At 34.0% G+C, this 27,697-nt stretch overlaps 1 protein-coding gene across 1 annotated transcript; it reads right to left on the bottom strand.

The window, feature by feature from the left end:
- Positions 1–480: 480 nt before the first annotated feature.
- Positions 481–27,481, bottom strand: CycJ (Cyclin J). The gene is made up of 6 exons (XM_089640220.1): positions 27,268–27,481; positions 26,976–27,080; positions 16,757–16,928; positions 8,406–8,708; positions 6,958–7,114; positions 481–971 (listed from the first exon to the last, which is right to left on the bottom strand). Exons 1-6 carry the CDS (start codon positions 27,322–27,324, stop codon positions 836–838), a joined length of 930 nt encoding a protein of 309 aa, XP_089496346.1. The 5' UTR covers positions 27,325–27,481; the 3' UTR covers positions 481–835.
- Between the last annotated feature and the right edge of the window lie 216 nt (positions 27,482–27,697).

The following is a 27,697-nucleotide window of genomic DNA, read 5'->3' as shown; positions in this document are numbered from 1 at the left end:
TTATGAAACTTTGTGAATTTTTTGTAATTTATTTTTAAATGAAACACATTATGACAATAATTTTTATAATGCATTTGTCTAATAAAATGTGAGTTTTCGTTATCTGTAATTTTATGTAAGGTGAGCCATTTTCAATTTTATGTTTGCATTGAAAATTTTAATATTTCAAAAACCATGTTTATTTCTAATAATAAAACTTGATAGCATATTTCATCACTTTTCTAAAACAGTTTTTAGTTTTCGGATACTTTCAGACTTATTCCATTTATTTGTTTTGTATTGTAAAGCGGAAATATTCAAACCTTCGAACAGAATATGCCAATGGCCAGAGGGGTTAAGATATTTAAGGAATATTAAAAATATCGCTAACAATTAAACATTTAAATTTTTTTTTTTGTCAACAATTGCAAATTTTATAATGTTTAAAAAAAATATGCAAACATAATAATTTATGTTTTGAAAATAAAAAAATTGTGTTGGTATTGTAATAACATGTGGTTATAAGTAATATATAAGTAATATATATGTGTATATATGTATGTATTTAATCTTAAAATATATGATCAATTGACATGAGCATGACAGGTAAATCTGACAACTTCAATAATTAACTCATCAAACTCTCTTTGGTAATAACATTCACAAAGTTATTAGACCAAAGATATAATATGTGGGTATTAATTTCTCTGCGAGCCATTTAATATGAGACGCTAAATAAATGCTAGCTTCCATAGTAAATATTGAATAGGACATTAGTAATATAGCATACGTCACTATATTGCAAATTATTATTATTATTATTATCACATTTACTAGGGAAGGGAGACCGTGGCAACTAGCTTTCAGAGCCCGTGCATGGCCTCTTGCTTTCTGGAGAACTCTTGGCAGTGCAGTATCCCTGGTCATCCTCGCTGGTTGAGTATCTACGTTTTCTGCCGCTGTTAATTCTATTATTGTTCACCATCATCATCCTGGAAAAGAGATAATAAATTCATTAATTATTTTAACACTTAATACATGAGTCAAAATAGACCCCGACATACCTTTTATCGACTAATTAAACAGCTGTTCGATATTCACACATCACGTGCCCAGTATTCTTATTAAGTGGCACAGAATGACACAGAACAGTGCAATATAGGCGTACACACGTCCAGTGTGAAGTGTTTTTTGGGAGATATGTCCTCTCTCGGCTCATATTGGACGGATGACCTAAATTGATTTTTTTTCTCAAAAATAGTCAATAAAACTAACATTATCTACACAAAATGTGAAATATTATGTAATGGCAAAAATTGTTTGTAATTTCATTTTTTTTTTTTTGAGTTTGGGCTCATATTCAAAGAACGTTTTCTTACATCGATAATGAAAAAAAAACACTAAATAGTATGTTTTTATTTTTTCTCAACTTTTACGTAAGAAAAATTAAGTGATATTATGTATTGAGATGTCTTTATTTTAGTTTAGAGAAGAAGTTATTTTGAGTTCCATATCATTAAATGTGTTTTCTGCAACATCTGTGTTTCATGGTGAAAATAGAAAAATTTTATCACTTGGTGTAAAATATAAAAATACAATAAATTTAAATACGTAAAATTACCCAATACAATGTTTACACCACAAAAGTATGTTAGTATAAGTTAAATTAAGGTCCAATTGAAATCATGTATACTGTTTACGTAGTTGAAAATATGTATATCAGTTAAAAATGTCAAATGCTATTTAAAAAAAATAAGCAAGGTTAGCAGTCAACAATGGAGAGAGTTTGATGCCAAATCTGATGGTGACAGATGGGGGGTGGAATTGACGGAGAAAGGATAACAGTAAAATTAAAGCAGTAAAACTCTAAAATGAATGCTGAAAACAGGCGTGATTCAGTTAACAATGGGGGGGAGTTCTGATGCCAAATCTTTAACAGTGATGAGTGGAATTGGGAGAGGAAGAATGAAATTAAACTGAATGCATTAAATCCCTGATGTATGAGTTTGTCAATTAATAATTAAGGTCAAAGTAAATTTAGTTAACAAAATTGAGGCTAGTTTCACATTGGCAGCGGATTAGTAGCGCAATTCAGCCAAATACATCATTATGTATATCGAAAATGATTGAGTGGCTCAGTTGATAATGTGTATAGCCCTGCCATTTACACATAAAATGATGTAATTGGCTGAACGGCGCTGCTAAATCACGCTGCTAAGTCGCCAATGTAAAACTAGCCTAATAAAGACGTTTTGATGGTTTAGATATGTAGAAAGAAAGAATAGACAGTGTTACAATACCCCAGAAATACATGACACAAACAAGTGATACTGATCAAATACTAAATAGTAAGTAATGTATAGACAATAATAATAACAGAAGAGCATTGAATGAAGGAAAGAGGAGTTGGGCCAGAAGGCGTGTATTTATGGCCATTGTGTTCCCACCCTATCTGCCTAACCTATTGAGACAAACAGTGTGATGGTTATTTAGAGAGTTACATTAGTTTTAAAGCGGAATACTACAAAACCTACACTTGTGTAAAGAAAGACACAATAAGTAGTATATTTTTGCATACACATTGTGGTCATGATTGAAACACATTTATCTACATATTTCTACACAACATTCACAAAAAAACATATTTCGAAATCAGGGCACACATGGCTTTTCATTGTAAGACGAAGCTTCCAATAGTTAAATTGTTTAAAAAAAACGAATGTAGATTACTATGCAAGAGCACACAAATTGACTGATAATATCATTTCATAATATCAAAATATATTTATTTCAAGTATTTACAATCTCAGAAATTAATAATCTGATTGAGTTACTGCAGTTTGTGTATTTTTACTCCGATTTTTAAATCATATTTAGTTTTTTATGTACATTAATCTGAATGTTCTATTCTACCATATCCTTTCAACATACATTCACACATATTAATTCTACTAACCATTTTACTGCTTCTGTGTAACTAACTGTTTTTGTAGAACGTGTTATGTAAATGGGGGGTTATTATTTTTAGTGTTGATAAATAATACATTTACAGATGTATACATAAATAATACAATTTGCATAACCCTTTAAGGACGCTCCAACACGAGCGTGCACATTCAATGAAAAAATTCCCGCGCTTCTCCTAATCAACTTTTCGGAACGAAGACGGCGGCAAACGATAGTGCACAAAATTAGCTACCCACTAATTTAGATTGTTCCCGTCATCGGCCGGCCAGTTGATATTGGTGAGGCGACCAGGATGGCAGTCTTTTTCTCCGATGAGAGCGGTAGACGTAAGTGATGTTATTTTGTACATTTTTTAATTGATACATCATGCAATTGTTATTAGTTTGTTGTTTTAATGCCGGTGGTTGTAGTTTACAAGTATTTACATTGAAAACTTGAGATTTGTAAATAGAATCACACTTTTTGGATCAGGAGTCACGATCGTGACGGTTAGGCCTAACGTGACTTTAGGCAGTTTTTGTTTTTGACTAATACTTCGTTGATTTGATCACTATTATTCACATTTATTGCAGAGATGGAGCTGAATAGTGATTTAGTACTGCAACTGATAGGAGATGGCAACAATTCAGAAGTGGATGGCATGGATGACGATGAAGAATTGCATCCCCAAATGCCATATGACCATGTTGATGAAAAAGCTCCACCAATACCGACCCCGTCTCAACTCCCACGCAGGATTGTAGGCCAAAGAAGCGCCGGCCCGGTTAGAAGGAGACTTTGGAGACAGGTGCCATTTAACCAAAAAGGACACAGCTACACGCAGCGTGACGACCCAGGAGAAATTCGAGAACCAAATAAATATTTCGAAGACTACTTCGACGACGAGTTTTTCGAACACTCTGCAATGTGTACCAATAACTATTACATAGGCATTCATTTTATCATGGGATACTTCCCATATCCGCGGATGTACATGTACTGGCGAAAAGGAATGCGATTGGGCTTAGTTGCGGACGTAATGGCCAGAGACCGATTCAAGACTCTGCGTACAGCGTTACACGTTGTGGACAGTGATACACCTCCACCAGGGAATAACAACACACTTTGGAAGGTACAGCCTGTGCTAAACCAGGTTAAAAAAGCATGTGATAGACTGGAAAGGCAGCCGGGATTTTATTCTATAGATGAGCAAATGATCCCTTTTAGTGGTGTATGCCCGCGTGGGCTGCGACAGGTCATCAAAACTAAGCTACGACCCCAAGGTCTAAAAGCTTTCGTGGCTACAACTCACGATGGGCTCATGATTGATTTTGAAATCTATCGAGGTGCTAGCACTCCGATTGGGGACAGATCGTTAGGAGTCGGTGCGTCGATAATATTGCATCTTTCGAAAAGCATTCCAAGAGGAAGTTGCATTTATTTTGACCGCTACTTCTCGTCCATACCATTACTTGAAAAATTGAACGCTATGGAACTGCACGGCACAGGTACGCTAATGATGAATCGAATACCTGAGCGGACGAGCATACATTTTAAACAAGATCGTCATATGCAGCGCGGTGAATCTCAGCAGTTAGTGAGCGATGATGTGGTAGTTGTCAAATGGATGGGCAACAAATCTGTACTAGTTTCCTCAAATTGCACATCTGCAGACGAAACAGTAACTGTGAAACGCTGGAATAAAAATTGTTCAGCTTTCATTGATGTCATCGCTCCTAAAGTAATCGCTAATTACAATCAACACATAGGCGGCGTTGACATTCTCGATCAGTCTATTGAATACTACCGCACATTTATGAAGACAAGGAAATGGACCCTAAAAGTCATACTCCATTTCTTTGATTTGGCCATTTCCAACGCATAGCGCTTGTATAAATTAGATTATGCGGCAGCTGCGGTTCCAGGCAACAAAGTTATGGACTTGTTGGAGTTTCGCATGCAAGTTGCAGATGGACTTACTAACGCACCTATTCGCCAAAGGAGGATTAGCGAGAGTGATGGTAAGGCTGTTGAAAATTTAGAGCCAAATGTGAAGTATAGGCAATCGAACCAACCCTCTCAATCTAAAAGGTATGACGGCTATGACCATCTTCCATGTTTTGACGAGATTGAAAATCCTCGTGCCTGCAGAATGGAAAATTGTAAAAGCAGGTCAAAGATTAGGTGTGAAAATTGCGATGCGTATCTCTGCCTTTCAAGGAAACAAAATTGCTTTGCAGTTTATCACAAAAAATAAGATTGAATATCGCTATTTTCAAGTCTGATTGAAAAATTAGCAGTATTTTTATTATTAACTAAGCGTGGAGAATATTTTTTTGTCTGATCTCAATTCTAGCTACACAAACACATTGAAGACTTATTCTTACATCTTCATCATCTTGTTACTATGATTATAAAATGTATGATGTGATTGCTTAAATAATAAATTTATTTTTGATAAACCGAATTTTATTTCTATTAAACAAGTACAAAAAAGCCGAAAGTCTAACAGCGTCACGACCGTGCATTAGTAGAGTTCTAGCCCAAACGTCACGATCGTGCAGGGGTAGTATATGACCTTGGGGATAGCTAGGATTTTTTAAATTATTTTTTGCACGTGCCTTATAAGGCCTTTTTCTAAGATCACTGCAAAAAAAATGTGATTTTAGAAAAAAAAAATTCAGGCCTGAAAGGGATAATATGTACATCCTATCTTTGGAATATGTTATATATTCACTGTCACTTTTTACTGAATTTGTAACGCATAATAACTGCAGAAGGAACCCAAATCAGTGTTTTTACTGCACAATGTATGGAAGTGAGGCATGGAACTGGCAAAGAAAGGATGAAAGTAAATTGAATGCTGTTAAAATGAGATCCCTGAGGCATGAGAAAGGATGAAAGTAGATTGAATGCTGTTGAAATGAGATCCCTGAGGCGTATGTGTGGTAAAACCATGTATGATCGTGTGAGGAATGTGGAGATCTGCAAAGAGTGCAAGGCTGATGTAAGCGTAATTAGGATAGTACAATGGGCCTATGGCCTAAGTGCTCGCGGGGAACGTAAGTAAACCGCCTCCGACTTTAAAAAAGCGTAATTAGTAAGATCAAGAAAGGGACGCTTAGATGGTTTGGGCATATAGAGCGAATGAGCGAAGAAAGGAGTGCAAGGAGAGTATACGATGCAAATGTGAATGGTAGCAGAAGTCGGGGACGTCCGAGGAAGACATGGCACGACCAAGTGAATCAGATACTTGAGTCGGGCCATGTCAAGAGTCAGAACAATAAAAGAGTATGTATGAGACGATGTATGAATGTGAAAGAGGCAAGGAGTGTGTACCAAGACAGAGTTGTTTGGCAGTCCGTCCTCTCTACCTACCCCTGCGGAGAAACGGCGTGATGGTTAGTTAGTTAGTTTAGTCCAAATTACCCAGACTCGGTTAGTCTGCGGCATCCCCAGTGTGAGGTTATAATAATTATTTTTTAAAAAATAAAATAATTTTGTTTGAATACCACTCTATTATTTATACTTTAACCCGAACCTTCGCCAGGGTTTATAAAAACATACAATTTTATAAACCCTGATGAAGGTTCGGGTTGAACTGAAACCGGTTGGTTAGAAATACATATATATAAAAAAGTGGGGGAATATTAGTGCAATCCCACACATCCCAAAGAAATATGTTCTGAAGCTGAAATGAGTGGGGAAGGAAGGAGATGGGGAAGAGGGAGGTTGAGATGTACCAGGCCACTCAGGTCTGATAATTTAACCAAACATGGATAATGTAATTTCAATCAATGTTTTAATTCTGAATATTTATCTTTCTGAGGGCATCTACCTAGGAGGTTTTGATCTCCCACACTGTAGATTCTCGGAATTAAAAGAATGATGAAAAATTGATGACGAAACATTATATAAGAAATTTTTACTCCTAGGCCCGAGACATGCCAGTGAAATTAATCATCTGTTCCAGAAAGATTTTAAAAAGATTAAAATTTTTTTGTTAAATATATATTTTTAAATAAGACTTACTTGTATAGTAAAACGGCTTTAGGGTTAACAGACTCTAGCGGGTGGGAGGTGATCTTGTACAGCAGGGGCGGCCAAGGGATTAGCCCGAAGTGGATCCTCATTGCCTGCACACACGCTGCCGCCACAAGCGAAGGAGGGTACCGAGTGAACCTCATATCTGAACAATAAATAAACAATTAAAAAATTTATTGGATGTTATATTAGCAGGTACAGCGAAACTCTCTTAAGAGATTTTCCAAGGGATGGGAAAGAAACACTTCTTGCATGGAAAACCTTATAAATTTGAAACATGCCAAGCCATGATGCGTTAAGCGTAATATGTCAGCCCCATTATTGTCATGCTGAAAAGAAGATGTTAACGGTATTAGAAAGAGAAAACACCATGCTTTATATCCAAATCTCAAAGTTAACCACAGAAGAATTAAAATGTACACCTCTGTTAAACCAATGATTCCAACAATGATTTGAAAAAAAATTTATAAAACTTGGTGAATTTTTTACTAATTATTTTTACATGAAATAAGTGATGTGACAATAACGTTTAGAAAAATGTAATCCATATTTAAAACTTTTTTTTATGTTTGGCACTCAAAATTTTTTTATTTCAAAAATTACATGTTTTTTCTAATAATAAAACTTGAAAGCATATTTCATCACCTTTCAAAAACAGTTTTTAGTTTTTGGATACGTTCAGGAGAAATATCCCATTTATGTGGATTTTATTGCAAAGCGGAAATATTCCGACCTTATACCAAAATACGCCAGAGGCCTGAGGAGTTAAGAAGGTTCTTTGTTTGCTTCAGACCTTTTTTTTAAATAATCATTATCGCTATGGATGAAGTAACAGAAAATTATTAGAAATGGGTAAATGTTTAAAAAATATAATACTATCTCATTAATCAACCAATTAGAGAAAGCGTACATTCATAAAAAAAAATTGTTAAAAATGAAAACAGGTAACAACATAGATCTTTCGTAAATTTTCCATTTTTAGTTGTAAGTGTCATGTTTACGCTTGCCAAAAGACTTTTTTTAACAAAAAACGTAGCGAAACAAACAGATGCAGAGGCTGGTAGAATATGTAGGGGACTAATTGAAATGTCCTAAAGCATCAATAATGAACGCAGATGAGTGAAAAATGGTCAGCTCTAGCGAGCTAGACGGCAGTAGAGTAAAATAACCCAACCCGTCGGTATACAAGGCTTGGCGGTCGAGTCTAGACATGCAGCAGACTACTGAATTTGACTTACTAATGCCGGCGAATTATAGAGCTTGATATTGTGCTTTCAACTTGTTAAAATAATGGTGTATTATAGTAGTTGTCGGATAATTGAGCGATAGATTACTGAGAGAGTGTTGGTGAAGGTGTTGACACAAGACGATGAAGAAAGGTAAACAGGAATATTTAAAATCATGTCATTAAAAGTTTCAGAAGTCAAAATCAATACCTGATAAGGTAAGGTTCAAAAAGTCTTTTATGGAGGTGTTGACATTCTTCTTGAACCTGTCATAAGTGATCACCCCCTGTTTGATCTTGAGCTTCCAATCCTCGTAGTCCTGTCGGCAGACTGCCACAGGGCGGTAGAACTCCACGAAGGTGGCCGCGGTGGGGGTGCACAGGTCCCAGCGCATGTGCTGCAGAATGTTCCACTCCAGCGACCATAGCTCCGAGTGTGACAGCTCCTTGGTGTCCGCCTCCTCGCAAAACTCCGAGAAGCGTGGCACCTTCATGCCCTTCACCTCGAACTTGGCTAAAAAAAGTTATTTATTTGATCACAATCTGTTCAATATATAGAGAAAATAAATCAAAATTCAGCAATCAGGCAGAAAGACTAGACTAAAACTATAGGTTTAACCGTTTCAATTCTGGCCTTTTCAATGTGATCTATCCCACTAAGTGGCACATTTTGACACAATGTTTGTGTTTCAGTGATACTTCATGGATCGTATATGATACATCCATGTAAGGGGGGTTAGACTCTGATGGATCATACATGCGACAGCCACGTAGTTAAGATTATAAATACCCCCACAACACAGGCAAACAATTACGTTAAAATAAATAATAGTTCTATTCACATGCTGGCATAAATATTTTTTAACGTTATTTACGTAGCACCACTCTGTAGGTAATATCTAAGATTGTTTTCTTTGGCTATTCATAATTAATAGATAACTTTAGGTAAGCCTTTTCACTCCACGAGAGGCTGTGTGGGGTGCGAAAAAAAAAAGATAAAAACAGATAAGATAGAAAATGTAAATGATAAAATGGAAATTAAAAAATATTGTTAGTGAAATTGAAAAAAGAAAATAATAAAATAAATGATCTACATATTCATCTATTTTTTGGCGGCATTTCGTTCCTTTCGCATAATTCACGGCTTGACTCACGTTACGTGCTTTTGACGTGTTTATATGTGGCATTAGAAACATAAAATAAAATAAATTTAAAATATAGACAAAATGAAATGTGTATTAAAATAGTAGATCATGAAATAAGAAAAGAAAGTTTAAATAAATATAAATAAAAAAAAAGAAAGAAAAACAACATAATGAGAATGAAAACGAGACTAATAAATAAATAAAAAGATTTATCACACACTACAGGAGTGGAAGTAATTAATGATTGTAGCAGTCATTTCCTGCCCGCTACAGAGCATTAGCATTATTCACTGCCCATCTCTATTTACAACTTGGCATCTATGGCAACTCTGGACAACGGGAGACGGGGCTCGCAAGCTAGACGCGCACCTCGACAATTCAGTATTCAACTGGCTGGCCTTCCGGAACATCGCTTAGCAGAGAGGACACGAACCGCACCATGAGCTGACAAAACTTACGAACGGTGACGATGCCGCAGTTTAATAATTTGCCTTTGGTCATCCATCGTTCAGCTTATAAATATTAGTTTTGCTACCGCATCACTTGGCGCCCATTATTACATTCATCAGGTTAGTTTATAATAAATGTCACCACCCAATTGTCGCTTTCAATGCAATATTTAAAATTAGCAATCGTGCGTTCATCCTTCGGATGTAGCACACGCCTGAGATAAATGTCACTAAATATAGAGTTCTCATGTTATTTAAAGGTTGATGAAGTGTTGTAGAAATAAATGTTGTGTCATGGAATTCATTTCCCTTATCTTTTATTTAATACACTGTTGTTACATACATTCCTGAGGCACTCATGCCCTTCACCTTTTATAATATTGTTTCAACACCGCCCAATGTGGCAATAACCCCTCTTACAATGGCGCACCACGTGGTTTAACCCGATTGGCATTTATTTAATTTAATTATTTCGTTCTTGTTGGCATTGAGAGTTGGCTTTAATTATTTTTTTTTGGTGGGTGACATTTTTAACTAACTTGATAAAGGTTTTTATTTTATGTCGGCTCATGGTGGTCTTCCTCTGTTTTGCGGCGTTCTCGTCCGTATTTAATTTAAGATAATTACTATAATTATTTTAAGTTATTTTTGGCCGTGAATACTCTGCGAGATGTGGTGGGTATCTCGTATATTTTTAATTTTGTGGTAATCTTGATCCAGATTCCCACATCCGTTTCATAGTATCGGTATATGTGATGATTCACCTGGCTGTGTTTCTTTTAAAAATTGTATTCAATTTTTAAAAAAATTTTTATTATTGCTTTATACCTTTTAAATTTATTTTTTTAAATTTTTCGTACATATTTAATTTTATATATTAAATGCTATGCCAGTTGATACTCCGGGATTCGATTAGCGGATTTCGTTATTTGTTTAATTGTATTATTTGTTCTGTTATAATGTTTCACCTTGATATAATTTTATTTAGAATGGTACTCCGTCCACGGACGTGACTAAGCGCTGCTCTATGCTTACTTTTGTGTTTCTAGCTATTCAGGTACACCTATTGACTATGCGTTTAGACGAGACGAAAATTTCATAGCGAGGGCCGCTCTAGTTTCTTGCTGCCGCACAAAACACGGCTTACAATAACATTTTTTTGCTTTCATAGCGAGGTAAGTGAAATATTATATTCACCGCTATTATAATTGCATTCGTGTCTAATCATTTTGCGCGCGAAATGCGTCGTAATTTTATTCAGTTTTATTACTTTCATGCAAGGTTTTGATCGCGTATATTTTTTTAAAAATTTTGTTAAATTCAAAGTAATTTAATCATAACTGCCATGTGGAATTTTTTTTTGATTTGGGAGATTTTTCCTTTTTGTTGTAATAATATTATTTGACGGAAGGTTAGTTGTAATTCCGTTTTGTTCACTCTGACCGACGGGTTATGGTGACCACAATGGAATTGCTGACGTGTTTCGACACAATTAATAAATTATTTTTTGTAATATTCATTTTGGGAAGGGAACTTTCCTATCTTTTATTAAATTTTGATTATTTATGTTGTGCTTTAATTACCATCTCTTCAAGAGGATATATTGGAATTAATCACACGTAATTAATTATTTGCTATAATCTTTAATAATTATTTTTTGAAAATCTCTCCAAATTAAATTCTTCCATTTTCAAGTTAATCAAATGTTACAAACATAGTCTCGTAATAATTTCATATAAATTCATATGTTACATTTTTCGCCTTTTGTGTCCAACTCCTTTTGGAGGATTTATTTGGTACATTTGATCGAAATTCTGTACGTTAATTTTGTTACATAATATAACTTCCTAATAATTTTACATAAAATTTAATTGTTACATTTCGTCGTTTGTGTCCAACTCTTTTTGGAGGATTTATTTGGTACATTTGATCGAAATTCTGTACGTTAATTTTGTTACATAATATAACTTCCTAATAATTTTACATAAAATTTAATTGTTACATTTCGTCGTTTGTTGTCCAACTCTGCGGAGGATTTATTTGGCACATTTGCACGAAATTTACATATTGATTTTTGTTGCAAAATACTTAACTTCTTAACAATTTATTTAAAATTTTAATGTTACATTTTACAATCCCGATAATAATAATTCATAAGTTATTATTTTTAATTTCACGATGTTTGCTGTTATTTAAATAATAATTATCCGCGGTAGAAATTTTTTTTTTTTCTCTCATCAAAATTTAGTGTTGAGAATTTTAGTGTTGAACATTAATATTGTTGACTCCAATGTTGAACTGCATTGTATTGTCACGGGTTTTGGTAATCCAGCTTGTAATGAGGGATCATTGCATTCCGATCGCAACTGAACGGCGAGTCTATAATAATGATCTATTTTAACTACGCAGTAGTAAATATTTTCAATAAATTTCCGATTTTATTTTGTAGTGAATATTAATAAATTATACACTTACATTTATTTTGAGTTCCTTCTTGGAAATTGTCTTCGTAATTTATATTATAATAATTTATAATGAAATAATTAATTTATAATTATCTTTCATAAAATATTTTTGAAATTTAAATTTTTTTTACATTTAATTTTTTTTTTTAAATTCTCGATTTTAAATTTTAAATTTCTCAATTTTCTGTACCGTTTAATTGGTGAGTTTTGTTATCTATCTCACATTGAGGATATATTAGATCTCAATTCACGCTTTTTGAATGTTATCGGATTTTGGAATTTTAATTTTTAAATTTAATTTTTTTTCGTAAATTCTTGATTTTTAAATTTTTCATTTTGCGTTACTGTTTAATTGGTGAGTTTTGGCATCTATCTCACATTGAGGATTTATTAGATCTCAATTCACGCTTTTTGAATGTTTTCGGACTTTGGAATTTTTATTAATTAATAAATCTTAATTCTTTTCACGTCATTATCTACAACTTCGTTTAAGAAGATCTCATGGTTATATTTTAGGTCTCTTTAGTGGTTTTATACCGCGCTTTTGTTTAAATTCTTCGTTTTGGCAATAATTTTGCGAAATTATTTTTTGGCGTTTATATTAATTTTAATATTGCTACCGCCATCTTTGGTATTTCTGCGCTAACTTTTAACTTCGTGATATTTTCAACTTCTTGGGTTTGTGTTTTTGATGGTTTTTTTTTCTTCAACTTTTCTTTATTTGTTCTTATGAACATTTAAAAAAATTCTATTTATTGAATTTTTTTTTTTTTTTGTAACATTACAATCAACTGGTAGTCAGAGTTTCTATTACATTTCCGAAACGGATTAGTGGGCTCGCGTTACAAGAATTCATCTTTTAACAATATTTTTTTATTCTGAATTCTTTTAAATTTTTTTTTAAGGTGAACATTATGACGTCCTGTCTTGTATTGTCGGTGTATGTACTTGTGATTGTTTATTTCGTTTATTGAGGATTTGGTTCTATGGTTGAGTCTGCAAATAATGCGCTCTAATACACCATAACTGGGTTTCGTTTTGCGATAACACCCATGTTACAAGCTTTTAGCTTTAACATTTACCATGATAGCTTATTCAGCTTACAATAGATACAATACCATGATAGCTTATTCAGCTCATAATAGATACAATACCATGATAGCTGATCGGCTGATAACAGATTTATTTTATGTGTTTATTTATTATGTCATGTATATGTCTACGTATTTCATGTTTTGTGTTTTGTTTCGTCTATTTCAACGGTATTCCTCAGTCTCTGACTGGTTCGCTCCGTGACGGAGGAATATGGGCATGAAAATGAAATTAATTAATAGATTAATTTCTAAATTATTTCTATTTGCTTTTGGCATACTCCTCAATATTTCTTGCAAGAAGATTTATTGATATTTATTTTCAATTTAATATTCATTTCTACTCTACTGCCATCTATTGTCAAGTAGTGCAAAACTTTTTAATTACCATTGCTTTGGTTTGAACTGCCATCTGTCGACAAGATGAGCCGAATTTTAAAAACAAATTCTGATTTCAGTTTAAACAATCATCTTCTACTTGCTGCCATCTATTGACAAGATGTGCGTAACCTTTTTAAATACAAAGGCGTATTTTGATTTGTTTGTTAACTTTTATTATCTACGGGTACACGGTACATATATTTGCATAATTAATTTTAAATTTTTCGTTTATGAAAATTCTTTTACTTATTTATTATCATATTATCAGTCATCATGACATTTAACTATTATAGGTTTTTTGACCTTTTATTTATTTTTATATGATCATTGTCAAAGTACAATTCTGTGATAGCTTTCGTGTTTTTACAACAAAGTTTGTTAAAATCCTTTTTTAAAAAATTTTAACAACATATAATATCATTGTCAAAGTACAATTCTGTGATAACTTTTGTGTTTTTACAACATAGTTTGTTAAAATCCTTTTTTTTTTAATTTTTTTTACAACATAAAATATCATTGTCAAAGTACAATTCTGTGTTAACTTTCGTGTTTTACAACAAAGTTTGTTAAAATCTTTTTACTCTGTTGCAAGTTTTGCTCAACTTTTTTAAGATTGTTTTAAGCTATTACTATTTAATCTTTGTGTTTAGAACAATGATTCTTTTATATACACTATTTCTTCGATAAGGGCCTGCCATTTTACTCAATATTTCTTTTTATTTATTTCAACGGTGACCAAGGGTTGAGTAGGTGTAGACTTCTTCAATCTTCAAGGAACTTCGCTATACTACGTCAACTGAAGACATCTGGACTACACTCTTCTCTCGTCATCGCCAGAATACGTCAACCAAAGACATCCGGACCGCTCTCTTCTCTCGTCATCTCCATGCGGGGTTTCAACCGCTCCAGACCTTACCGAACCTCAGGGAATATTTGGATTCGGAACTCTGCAATGCCGAAGCCGCTACTACCCGCCTAATCCGCACCATACATTTCTGCTGCTGGAGGGTGCATCAAACTTGTCAGGAGGTGTCAGGCGAACCTCAGACTTATAGCCATAAGTCCTTTGGCTGAGGGGGCATTGTAGCAGTCATTTCCTGCCCGCTACAGAGCATTAGCATTATTCACTGCCCATCTCTATTTACAACTTGGCATCTATGGCAACTCTGGACAACGGGAGACGGGGCTCGCAAGCTAGACGCGCACCTCGACAATTCAGTATTCAACTGGCTGGCCTTCCGGAACATCGCTTAGCAGAGAGGACACGAACCGCACCATGAGCTGACAAAACTTACGAACGGTGACGATGCCGCAGTTTAATAATTTGCCTTTGGTCATCCATCGTTCAGCTTATAAATATTAGTTTTGCTACCGCATCACTTGGCGCCCATTATTACATTCATCAGGTTAGTTTATAATAAATGTCACCACCCAATTGTCGCTTTCAATGCAATATTTAAAATTAGCAATCGTGCGTTCATCCTTCGGATGTAGCACACGCCTGAGATAAATGTCACTAAATATAGAGTTCTCATGTTATTTAAAGGTTGATGAAGTGTTGTAGAAATAAATGTTGTGTCATGGAATTCATTTCCCTTATCTTTTATTTAATACACTGTTGTTACATACATTCCTGAGGCACTCATGCCCTTCACCTTTTATAATATTGTTTCAACACCGCCCAATGTGGCAATAACCCCTCTTACATGATAAACTTGGGATGATTAAGAGGAACGGCTGCGCGGCCTTTTTCATGCAAAACATAAATTTGAATTTTAGGCCAAAATACTTGACCAAATTAAATAAAAAAAAATTTTAATTAAAAGGTAAAGCAAATGTCTAGTACGGATATGTGCTGCTTTATTTATTTGTGTTTTAAATTATAAAATAAAGACTATTATTAAGAATTGAATTTTCAGGATTTTGGAAGCAATTTTTTGTGAATTAATGATAATTATAAAAAATTATCTTTCCAAAACTACTATGTAAATACTTGGTTATAACGAGCACGAAGGGACCGACTAAATTTGCTACCTATAGCCATTACTCGTTATATTTATATATTTTTTAAAAGTCATATGTACCTATCTACCTGCCTCTACTAATAATATATTCGCAAATGTACAGTATATTTTCAAAATACGAGTAAGTATTAGATTTTTTTTTTTAAATTGAAAAAAACAAATTTATAAACAACGATTGATATAAAGATTTCGCTTTCATGCTTCTCAGTTTTCTTCTCAAAACATTCACGCATTATAACATTATAACTATCATCACCTGGGATAATAAATTATTAACAAGTCAAAATATTTCACCAACAAATGTAGATATAATATATCTCAACGCCATCTAGTGGGAAATTTAGCACTAACAAAGCCCTTCCTACAAAAATAAAGTTGGTTGTTTACAGGTGAAAAAAATATAATAAGCCGTACATAATTGTTGATTGAAGTACTAGTACATATTGAATTATTTGGCATGTTGGAAATAAGCCGACGTGGCTCAGTGGTCCAGAGCATCTGACCGGACATCAGAAGGCGCGGGTTCAATTCCCGTCGGTGGCATTTATTTTTACTCGAGAGATATTTTCACTTTGTATTGATATTACAGGCGACTAATTATTGCTTATAATAATTTATTATCCTTTGTGCTATGCATAAAAACCTTGTCTTATAAACATTAGTTTATCATTAAAACAATAATAATATCATCACCTGGTTCAAGGCTTCCATGAAAATTATCACATAATTCTCTTAATTTCTTTTATAATTCTCTTATTTTCGCTTGCATCGAGTATTGTACCGTCTGTAATATCTCTCTTGTACTACCGCAATAATACACTGAACAGATAATCCGAAAATACCAAAGGCAATATTGAGCTTACTTTGGGCGCACACCCACAAATCACTTCTACCAGGATATCTCTTCAGTGGTAACACAAGATAGTAAACAAAAACGGCTCTATGTAATTATACTATTATTATTATTATTAAAGGGTATAGAGTATACTAGATTAATGAATACTTACTGGCAATTAGAAGGCAAATGAGAGCCACATGAAGCAGTCTATCCTCGGACACTACAAAGCCATCCATAAAGATGTCCAGAAGGCGAACACCGGCGTGCAAAACGCGTCCTCCCAAAGCCAGACGGGATGTCACACGACGCATGTTTAGTATCAGGAAGCCACGGTATTTCACCTGAAAACAAGGCACATTTTTACTATTAATTTAGGTAAATATTTACCTACGACTACCGTTTAAGAAAATATTCCGTACGAGACACTATTTTGACATTCCTAGTTCTCGCATACTTCGCGTTTGTTATACGTAGTGTAGGGCACTGCCAACATAACAATTAAAAAACACAATCGGATAGTTTTTAAAATTTATATGGCAAAACGGTTTTTTATATCATAGACAATGAAAAACATTTTTTTTAAATGATGTGTTAATTTATTTATACAAAAAAATATTGTAAATAAAAAATTATTTATTAAAATTAACGTATTAAGGAAAGGTTTTTTGGTAAAGGTTACGAATTCCGCTTCACGGTAAATATGGAATGATTACTTTGAATTAATACTTGAATTTAGTTATATTATTAAATTATTACTAAAAGTTACTATAAATGTTAGGGAACCTTTAATAACGCCTGCTCGCGTCCCCTTTAGAGTTATATCCCAGTTTTCAAGTAGTTTGTGGGCTACGCTAGGTTTGTATAGACTGGTTTGTGATTTAATTCTACCTAATCCAACCTAACCTAACCTAACCTATCCTATAATAATCCAACCTAAACTATCCTATAATAACCCAACCTAACCTATCCTAATCTAACATATCGCACCTCCGGTGCTAAACTGTCACTTATGCAAGTTTTGTCAAAATTGATCTGAGTATGAGAAAAAATAACTAATGTACCTCTTTACTTGGTGTGTCATCGTCGCTTGTATAGTGCGTATAATTTCCGCGTGAGGGCAGTTATGTCGTTATGGTTTTGGTGCAAATCTAACCTCCACTGGGAGAAACAACGTTTGATTGGTTAGTTGCGCGCGGCACCCCGCACGAGTAGCAGTCTCCTGGAGCTACAACATCACAAAGGTAATTGTGACAATTCATTTTTATGATTTTGGAGCAATAATAACACTAAAGTTTGTTGTGACATTTTTTTCTTGAAATAATAAAGATACTTGTGTACGTAGTGACATTGTTTACCCAATCCTTATGTTTTATGGTATAAAGTTTTCGTTCGATTAACAATTGTGACAATGTTACATGACAGGTTCAAGTTACATCAGGAAGAAAAAAATTTAAGTAGACTTGAAAAAGACAGGGATATGAAAAAGTGTCATGAACCTGACACCAACACAATTGTTTTCATCTATGACTTACAAGCAGTGTTACCCTGTCCTGTTGGCAAATCAAGCTCTTTTTACTACAAATCGAGACTAAATTGTTATATTTAACAATGTCTAATGCAAAAAAGAAAGAAACAACCTGTTATTTTTGGCACGAAGGCTTGGGCAATAGAGGAGCCATAGAAATAGGATCGTGTGTGTATACCCGGAGCAGATTGCACTTGAAAGTCATGGCTGCGATATAATTATTTACTCGGACAATTGCTGTGGCCAACAAAAGAACAGGGTTGTGTTTGCGATGTACTATTATGCAGTCAGTAAGTTTGACATTAATTCCATTCAACATAACTTTTTGATTCGAGGTCATACGCAAAACGAAGGCGACGTAGCGCATTCGGTTATTGAAAAAGCTGTAACAAGAGCAAAAAATGCTGGATCTATTAATGTACCCGACCAATACATGTCACTGATTCGTGGGGCAAAGAAGACTGGTAAACCATTTGTGGTAAAATAAATGAATTACGATGATTTCTTTGATTTGAAGTCACTTGAGGAAAACATGAAGTTCAATATAGCAAAAAATTTAAACGGAGATGTAATCAAAACTGGTGATATTAAATGCATTAAATGCACAAAGAATTGTGAAAATTACCAATATCGAACAACTTACAAAACTGAAAATTGGGAGGAAGCAAAAGCTATAATTCAACCAAGAGGAAAAAATTTACGCGGAAGTAGAGGCAACGCCCAAAGAATAGATGAAATTCCCTTCAAGCAAGCATATACTTCAAAAATACCAATTAGAGAACGCAAAAAGCGTGATTTATTGCAATTAGTGGAGGCAAATATCATACCAAGATACTATGAAAGTTTCTACAGTGATCTCATTTCATTTTTTGTACTTCTAACATTCTATAAAGTCACATTTCCACTTGCAAGGAAAACAAGTTTATTGAAACCGCAGTGTTAAAGACTCCCTGATTTTCTTGGGAATGTAACAATAAATTAAAGGTTTTTGATTTTTTAAGAGTACCCAATTAGAACAAAATTAGTGCTAATTAAAATAATAATAATAAGTAAAAGAAATTATTCCATAATTATAGTATTTAAATAGGTACAATACGTGACCAATGACTGATTTAATATGAAACGTCGCTGAAAACCGTTCGTAAAATGGTAAGAAGACTGAGATTAAAAAGTCTGATTAATAGTAAAGTTCTATATGTAGAATTAAGAAAGTTTGTTAAACTGCTTTGATTTTTTAATTAATAAAACTTATAAAAGTATGATATCGTGTTTTGATTGTTATGACACAATTGCCTGATAAATTGTTTTCTAGTGCCATAACGTCACTTCTGGGAGGGTTGTAAATTTAAAATGTTTATATTTTTTTATTACAAAGTTGTGAGACGTTTGCTTTTACTTTGATATGAAGTTTAAAGTTGTAGTTTAAATAATTACCAGTTCATTTTTTAGACAAGAAGAACTATACATCATAATAGGATGTCGAATTTTCAAATGCTTCTCCTGAAAAATTACATTATTTGCATAAGTGACAGTTTAGCACCGGAGGTGCGATATATATTAATCCAACCTAACCTAACCTAACCTATCCTAATCTAACATATAATAATCCAACCTAACCTAACCTATCCTAATCTAACATATAATAATCCAACCTAACCTAACCTAACCTAACCTAACCTAACCTAACCTAACCTAACCTAACCTAACCTAACCTAACCTAACCTAACCTAACCTAACCTAACCTAACCTAACCTAACCTAACCTATTCTAACCTATAATAATCCAACCTAACCTAACCTAATCTAACATATAATAATCCAACCTAACCTATCCTAATCTAACATATAATAATCCAACATAACCTAATCTAACCTGTAATAACCTATAATAACCCAACCTTACCTAAAATGAAAACGTTTCATTTAAAAAAAATCGTAGTAAACCTTTAAATATTAAGAAACTAAATTCATCTGATGTTTGGTATCAAAGTTGATCGCCTAACAATTAACGGGTGCGTGTCTAGCGATCTCGAAAAATTGTCTATTATGCCGATTATGCCTTTCGTGTTTCCTACACTGCCACTACACAAACAAACGCGAAGTATGCGAGAAATCGGTGTGTCAAAATAGTGACTCGTACGGAATATTTTCTCAAACGGTAGTCGTAGGTAAATAATTACCTTAATTTATAAGCAAGAAGGTACATAAATAGTCAGCCCCGGTTGTGAGATAAAGAATGTTTATCACAATTGTTTATCAATTCTTCCATAAATAGGCTCCTTCTCACCACACCCTTGAAAGAAAACGAAAAAGACAGAGATATCAAAATTTCAAATGTTTCCAATCACATACCAATAGAAATTGAAGAACATAGGTTCTCTATGAATCGTATCCTTTTATTGGCAGTTAATAATTAGATTTTTTATGAGTAGGCAGGTTTGAATTCCATTCATTCCGCGTTCAATATATTTTTTAAAAAAAGCATGTTTTTCCCTGTCACAGGTGACATCTATATGATATACATATATAAAAACACACCTGTATTCTAATGTAACGTTGTGTCAATATTTCAAAGCAATCGATGAAGAACTTTCAAAGATTTAAGATTTTGAACAAATGAACATTTACATTTTTATTTGTATAGATTTGAACAGTCATCGCTTTTCAGCAATGCCATCTAATGGAAGAAAGTAAACAATAGAACAAAACAAAACATTAAAAGGTCTTTCTCAACTAGATTCAAAGAACATATACAATGTTTTAATAATAAAAGCAATTCGCTGAACATCTCTTAGTGAATAATCATGTTCCGCTTGACAACGAACCTAAACCCTTACATATAGAAAGAAATGGTCTTAGATTAAATTTTCTTGAACAATTATAAATCAATAAATGAACTAATGATTCTAATATAACATTAATTAATAAAGTAAGGAAAATTATTTATTCCCCACTTCTCAGTATGTTCACAAGGCCTAAACAATAGATCAGGGCTTCCCTAACTGTGAGTCGCGACGCCCCGGGGCGCCGCGGGATCATCCCAGGGGCGTTGTGAGGCAATCTTTATAGCGTCTTCCACACGCACACTTCGGAGCGACTGAGTCCCGCGCCATTTCAGGCCGCCGCGCAGAAAAGTCTCATAGTGAACTGCGCTGTAAACCTATCGGTCTTTACTTTTCTGCGCCTGAAGTGGCGCGGGACTCGGTCACTCTGAAGTGTGCATGTGGGAGACGCTAATAGGTTGGCTGTCTGTGTTGACGCGACCGAACAGTTAATAGAATTGTCCTGTGACTTCAGCCTTAAGCTGCAATATAATAAGGATAAGCTACTTGAATTTTGGAGCTCAGTTTATCAAGAATATCGTTCCATCAGCACTGCAGCGTTAAAAATGAATGCATACAAAAATGCAATATAAGAATACATAGAAAACATTACCTGCGCCAAAAATCGAATAGTCACCATTAATTTTTCTAACTAACTTACTAACAATCACCATACCATAACACCGTTTCCCCGCAGGGGTAGGCTGAGAGAACGGACCGTCAAACAACTCGGTCTTGGCACACACTTCTTGCCTCATTCACATTCATACATCGTCTAATACATACTCTTCTATTATTCTGACTCTTGACATGGCCTGACTCATGTATCTGATTCACTTGGTCGTGCCATGTCTTCCTCGGGCGTCCCCGACTTCTGCTACCATTCACTTTTGCATTGTATATTCTTCTTAAACTCCTTTCTTCGTTCATTCGCTCTACATGCCCAAACCATTTAAGCGTCCCTTTCTTGATCTTACTCATTACGCTTACATCAGCCTTGTACTCTTTGCTGATCTCCGCATTTCTCACACGATCGTACATGGTGTTACACACATATGCCTCAGGAATCTCATTAATTTTTCAGCTGGTGTAATAGCATTCCGAAAACGAATATCATTCTTTTTTAATTAGCGGTCCAATCATTTCCACTATGTATTAGAAGTCAGTTGCTATAATTTGGATAAAATTAAAGAATTTTCCTTGATCCTCAATTCTTAATTCTGCCGTTAAACGAACGATAGCCCCATCAGTACTTCTTCTTTGAAGCCAATTCCTAATCCAACACACTCTGCGGGCCCTTACGTTTTTGTTTGACAAAATTGTACATATTACCGCAGCGGCAATCCGTTGTGTGCGGAAATGGGTATTATATGGGAATCGATGATCTAACACAGGGCTGTCCAAACCACGGCCCGCGGGCCGCATGCGGCCCGCGGTTTAGATTATTGCGGCCCATTGAACCTTTTTTTAACCGACTTCAAAAAAAAGTCCGATTCGGTTACACCGACTACAAAGAGGTCTGTAGGTGTACCCACTGCATATAATAATACTTTATTAACACGCTTTTATATTAACTTCACTTGTATGTTTGTTTGCTTGCTTGCTTGCTTGCTTGTTTGCTTGCTTGTATGTAACTCTCCTGCTGCCTTCCTCGGCCCTAGTGGTAGCCGTTTCTCAGGCTCCCTCTCCGGAATAAAAGTTACCTGTTAGAACCATAGTCGGTAATAAAGAAACTACCATTAAATAAATATAGTTTGAAGAAACTAAAAAAACACGCTTTTGTAGCATACGAAACTAAAAAGTGAAAAATAAATATAGTTTAAAAAAACTAAAAAACACGCTTTTAAATAATATCGAACTAAAAACTTCAAAATAATTTTTAAAATAAGCTTAAAGCAATAATGAATGAAAAATGATAGTATTATTGTGAAAAAGCGTCGGGCGCACGATATACGAAAAATATGGCACAAAGCGCCCACGCTTTTTAACAATAATACTATCATTTTTCATTCATTATTGCTTTAAGCTTATTTTAAAAATTATTTTGAAGTTTTTAGTTCGATATTATTTAAAAGCGTGTTTTTTAGTTTTTTTAAACTATATTTATTTTAATTAATAATTGCTTTAACTTAGTTACTTTATTTATTTCTTGTCACATTTTGTATGAAAGCAATTATTATTCAGATTTTAGTTCATTATCTTCTTTGTTCGAAGTTTTAAATACATTAATGAGCAAACTATTTTTCTCGCGACGAAATTCAAACGTTTTGGGTATGTTCGATCACGTCGCTCACATCACTATTGACTCGAGAATTCGGGGAATTCCCCGAACTCAAAATAGGTACCTACCGCGCATCGTTCATTGGGCATTTGTTTGTCACTTGTCATTCAACGCAATGAAAGTTTTGATTGCGCAAGGTTACTCTCAGGTTATTAAAGACTTTTACATTATTTTAAAGTTTGGTATTACGTTGTTCGCTTTGTGTTTGAGTATATTGAACTTTTCATCATGTCTACAAAGAAGAGGAAGTTAAGTGAAGAAAATCGTACATTCAATGCGAAATGGGAGTTAGACTACTTTATCTCCAACAATAACAATAAAATTCAGTGTTTGATTTGTATGCAAGTTTTATCTGTAAGTAAAGAATATAATGTTAAGCGACACTATACTTCTTTACATGAAGAAAAGTATAAAAAACATGTTGGTGAAGCAAGAAAAGTTATGGTGGCTGAGTACAAAAAAAAACTAATACAGCAAACAAGTATGTTTTCAAAAGTAAGTACTGAGAATGAACAAAGCTTGGCTGCCTCATATGAAGTTTCATTACAATTAGCCAGAGCAAAAAAACCATTTAGTGATGGAGTTTTAATAAAAAAATGCGCAGTTGAAATGGCTAAACGCTTTATGCAGCTGAAATTAGCGGAAAAGTTTGAATCTGTTGCATTATCTCATCAAACGGTGGCGCGACGAATAGAGGACATGGGTAATTATATTACAAAAAAAATATGTGATTACTTTGTAGATTGCGAATACTATTCAATATGTTTGGATGAAAGTACCGACCAGACCGATGTCAGTCAATTAATAATCTTTATACGTTGCATTTCCAAAGATTTTACAATCACGGAAGAAATGCTGGATTTAATACCATTTCATGGAACAACTAAAGGCAGTGATATATTTGAAGCGGTTAACAAAACTATAGTAGAATATGGAGGATTTCGTAAGTGTTCTTGTATTGTGACCGATGGGGCAAAAGCTATGACCGGGACAGTGACAGGATTCGCGGGACTTCTAACATCAAATGGCATTGATTACCCGTTGTTGCATTGTATTATACATCAGGAAGCCTTGTGTGGAAAATCTTTGCGTCAAATGAATGCTATGAAAGTTGTTATAAGGATAACCAATTTGATTAGAGGTGGAAACAGGGCATTGACACATAGAAAATTTAGAGACTTTTTAAGTGAAATCGATGCAAACTATGGAGATTTACTATTGCATTCGGAAATCAGATGGCTAAGTGCTGGCCAGTGCTTGCAACGCTTTTTCGCCTTAAGAAAAGAAATACCTTTATTTCTAAAAAATGAGATATCATCTGACACTTCTGAACTACAAGATAAAATGCGAGATCCTCAGTTTCTGGCTGATCTTGCGTTTTTAACTGATATGACGCAACACTTGAATGAATTAAATTTAAAATTGCAAGGTAAAAACCTCAATATAGCCAACATGTACGGAAATGTGAATGGATTCAGAAGTAAACTGAAATTGTTCAAAACGTCTCTACAACAAAATGATTTTTCTTTTTTTTCAAGTTGTAAAGAACATTATTTAGAGATGAAAAATTTTGAAGAATGTAATTTTTTGGACCACCTCAAATACATGGACGAAATAATCGTCGAATTTGAGCGGCGTTTTGCAGATTTTAAAAAAATTGAGAGTGATATAGCTCTCTTTACTCATCCATTAACGATCGCAGTTGCGAGTGTGAAGATTGATTATCAATTGGAACTGTGTGATCTGCAATCAGACCCCTTTTACAAGGGCAGAACAGAAACAGGAATTGATTTTTTTAAGCTCCTCGCTGAACGTTTCCCGAAACTGACGAATTTCGGGCAAAAAAATGGGCTCGATGATGGGCAGTACCTACCTTTGTGAAAGTGCATATTCAACAATGAAGTTTATTAAATCGAAATACAGGTCTTCATTGACAGATACTTCACTTAAACATGCACTGCGCCTAGCTACCACTAGTATTGAGGATGATGTTGACAGAATTGTAAAAGACAAATTAATGAAAAAGTAGATAATAAAATAACGATATTACGTATTATTACCAGTATTTTATTTTTATAAATATTTTGCGGCCCACCAATGTATTTAGTCTTTTTTATTGGCCCTGGGTCCCATCTAGTTTGGACACCCCTGATCTAACAGTAAATAAACAATCCCTGTTATCAAATATTACTAAATGGCAGCTGTCAAAGTCGGCGGCAACGAGTTGTTGTCAGGAAGCCATCTTACCAAAAATAGAATTTCTGGTGTAGCGGTCTCTGTGAGAAGTTCGTAAATTAAACTTCCAAACAACTTCCGTGAGCATTATTTACGATAAGTTGGATGCATATGTAAGCGCTCCTGTGAGTAACTTTTCAAAAATTTACTAAAGTCGTAAATTTTACTTACAAGTGTAAACCCAGCCTATCAAGATGGTAGCCGTGTTTGATAGTACCTTTTTATTACACCAGAGCACATGAGCGTTGTGAGATGTGAAGTCGGAGTAATCAACATTATGCGAATTTATTTTCACAGAATAACTAGTTTATTACAGTAAAAATATATAAATTTGTTTTAGACCACTTTAATTTTAATTACACTCCACCGGTTTCGAAAGCACCCATCCTCCGTCAGGAGTGTTTTGAAACCGGTAGAGTGTAATTAAAATTAAAGTGGTCTAAAACAAATTTATATATTTTTATTGTAAATTATGGCGAGCCACAAAGTTAATGCTTATTACAAATGACTAGTTTATTATTGAAATATTTTAATACTGAATGTTTAAAGCTACAAATTCATTAAAAGGATATAATTTGATTGTATGAGATTTTCTTATTACAAAAACATGCAAGTAATTCAATTAGCTTTAAAATTATTTTAACCCATTGTTTCTGAGTGCTTCGAGAAATTAATAACTCGACTGACGGATAAAGTTAATGAAGAGCTACCAAGCATTAATATGCACAAGACGTAAATCAGACTTGACAATGGAGTTGACGAGAGATGGAGGAAGTGAAGAATTACCACCATCGTACCCCTGACAGGCAGACGATGTTATGCTGGGATGAAAAAATACTTTACGATGCTGGTATTTAATAGATCCACTGAGAAGACAACAGTCAAGATCCAACAATAGTATAACGTTATGCAGACATAATGGCTGTCAGGAGTATTTTATTATATTTGATATTTATTATAAAAATATTTTGTCATTACCCACCATTTACTATTTTTATTTAAATTTATTAGATTTTCAAAAGTAAAATTTAAGTAATTTGTGATCGAAATACAACATTCTCAGATCTGTAAAGATTGCCACACCTGTCGTTGCTAATTATTATATGAATACCTTATGTAAATTATGAATCCTGAAACAACTTCACGTTTTGAAAAATGTGCAATGGCCTCGAAATGAATTATTACTTTTTCATTATATTAGATGACATTAAATATTATTTAATTTCATAACTGTTTAAATTTATTACTCACAATCAAAGTTTTTACAAAATTTTAACTTTTGCAAAGTTAGTGAGTCACATTTTTTGGCAAAAAAACGTGCTTTGTGTTTTGTTATTTTTTTTTTCATGTTCTCCGTAAAACGGTTGTGAACCAATATATCATATTTTTAAAAATACGCAGTAAATTTTTTCGATATCTTTTTCACAACATTTTTCTAGAATTACATCACATGGTGTCATATTCCTTGCTGCGACATTTTAAACGCAAATAAAGTTTAAATAAATATGCAAGATAAATGTGCTCACCTGAGGAGATGACAAAGTGGAGACGGGTCGTTTGGCTTCCTTTTCCCTTAAAGTTTGCAGAAAGTGCTCCGCGTATTCATTTTGCCAGCACTCCAAAAGAAAAGACTGTCAAAAAAAAAGTTTTATTTTGAATTAAAAACAATCGGATTAATCAAATTTCAAGAAGGGAAATAAACAAATAATGATAGGCTACTTTCACCTGATCTTGAAAAACGTAACATTGTTTGATAATTACATGAATAAAAACAAAAAAAAGGATACACGTGGTTGTCAAAACTTTTCATATGCTCACCTTACGAAACTTGCCGATGTTTTCCATATTTGGTGGTTGTGTGACAGTTTTTGCCATTTCCGAAAATACACAATGATATTCAAATGTTCACGTGTGATTAATAAAAAGAAACGAGAGTCCCATGTTGGATGGAGATATTTAAAAAAGTTGTATTGTCACGAAGATGAACAGCACATTCCGAACATTCAGTTTCGCACTACACTAGTACTTGCACTTGGTAGTACTCGTATCAAAACACGTGGGCACTACACCTCACACACTAGCAGGCGGTGACGGTGACGGGGGAATCGGATTACAAGGCGAGTCGAGCGAATGTGACCTTTATCATAACTAAAACATTTTCATTTGAACACGTTTTCAGTTTTCATCAGAATGCTTTTTTTTATCACATGTCTGTCTTTAGGAGCAATATTATAGACCTTTTTTGTTT

The sequence above is a fragment of the Hesperophylax consimilis genome, chromosome 15 (assembly GCF_061612785.1).
Source record: "Hesperophylax consimilis isolate HC1 chromosome 15, BYU_Hcon_1.0, whole genome shotgun sequence".
NCBI classification, from domain to species: Eukaryota; Metazoa; Arthropoda; class Insecta; order Trichoptera; family Limnephilidae; genus Hesperophylax; species Hesperophylax consimilis.
This window is presented reverse-complemented; position numbering and strand designations above follow the sequence as displayed.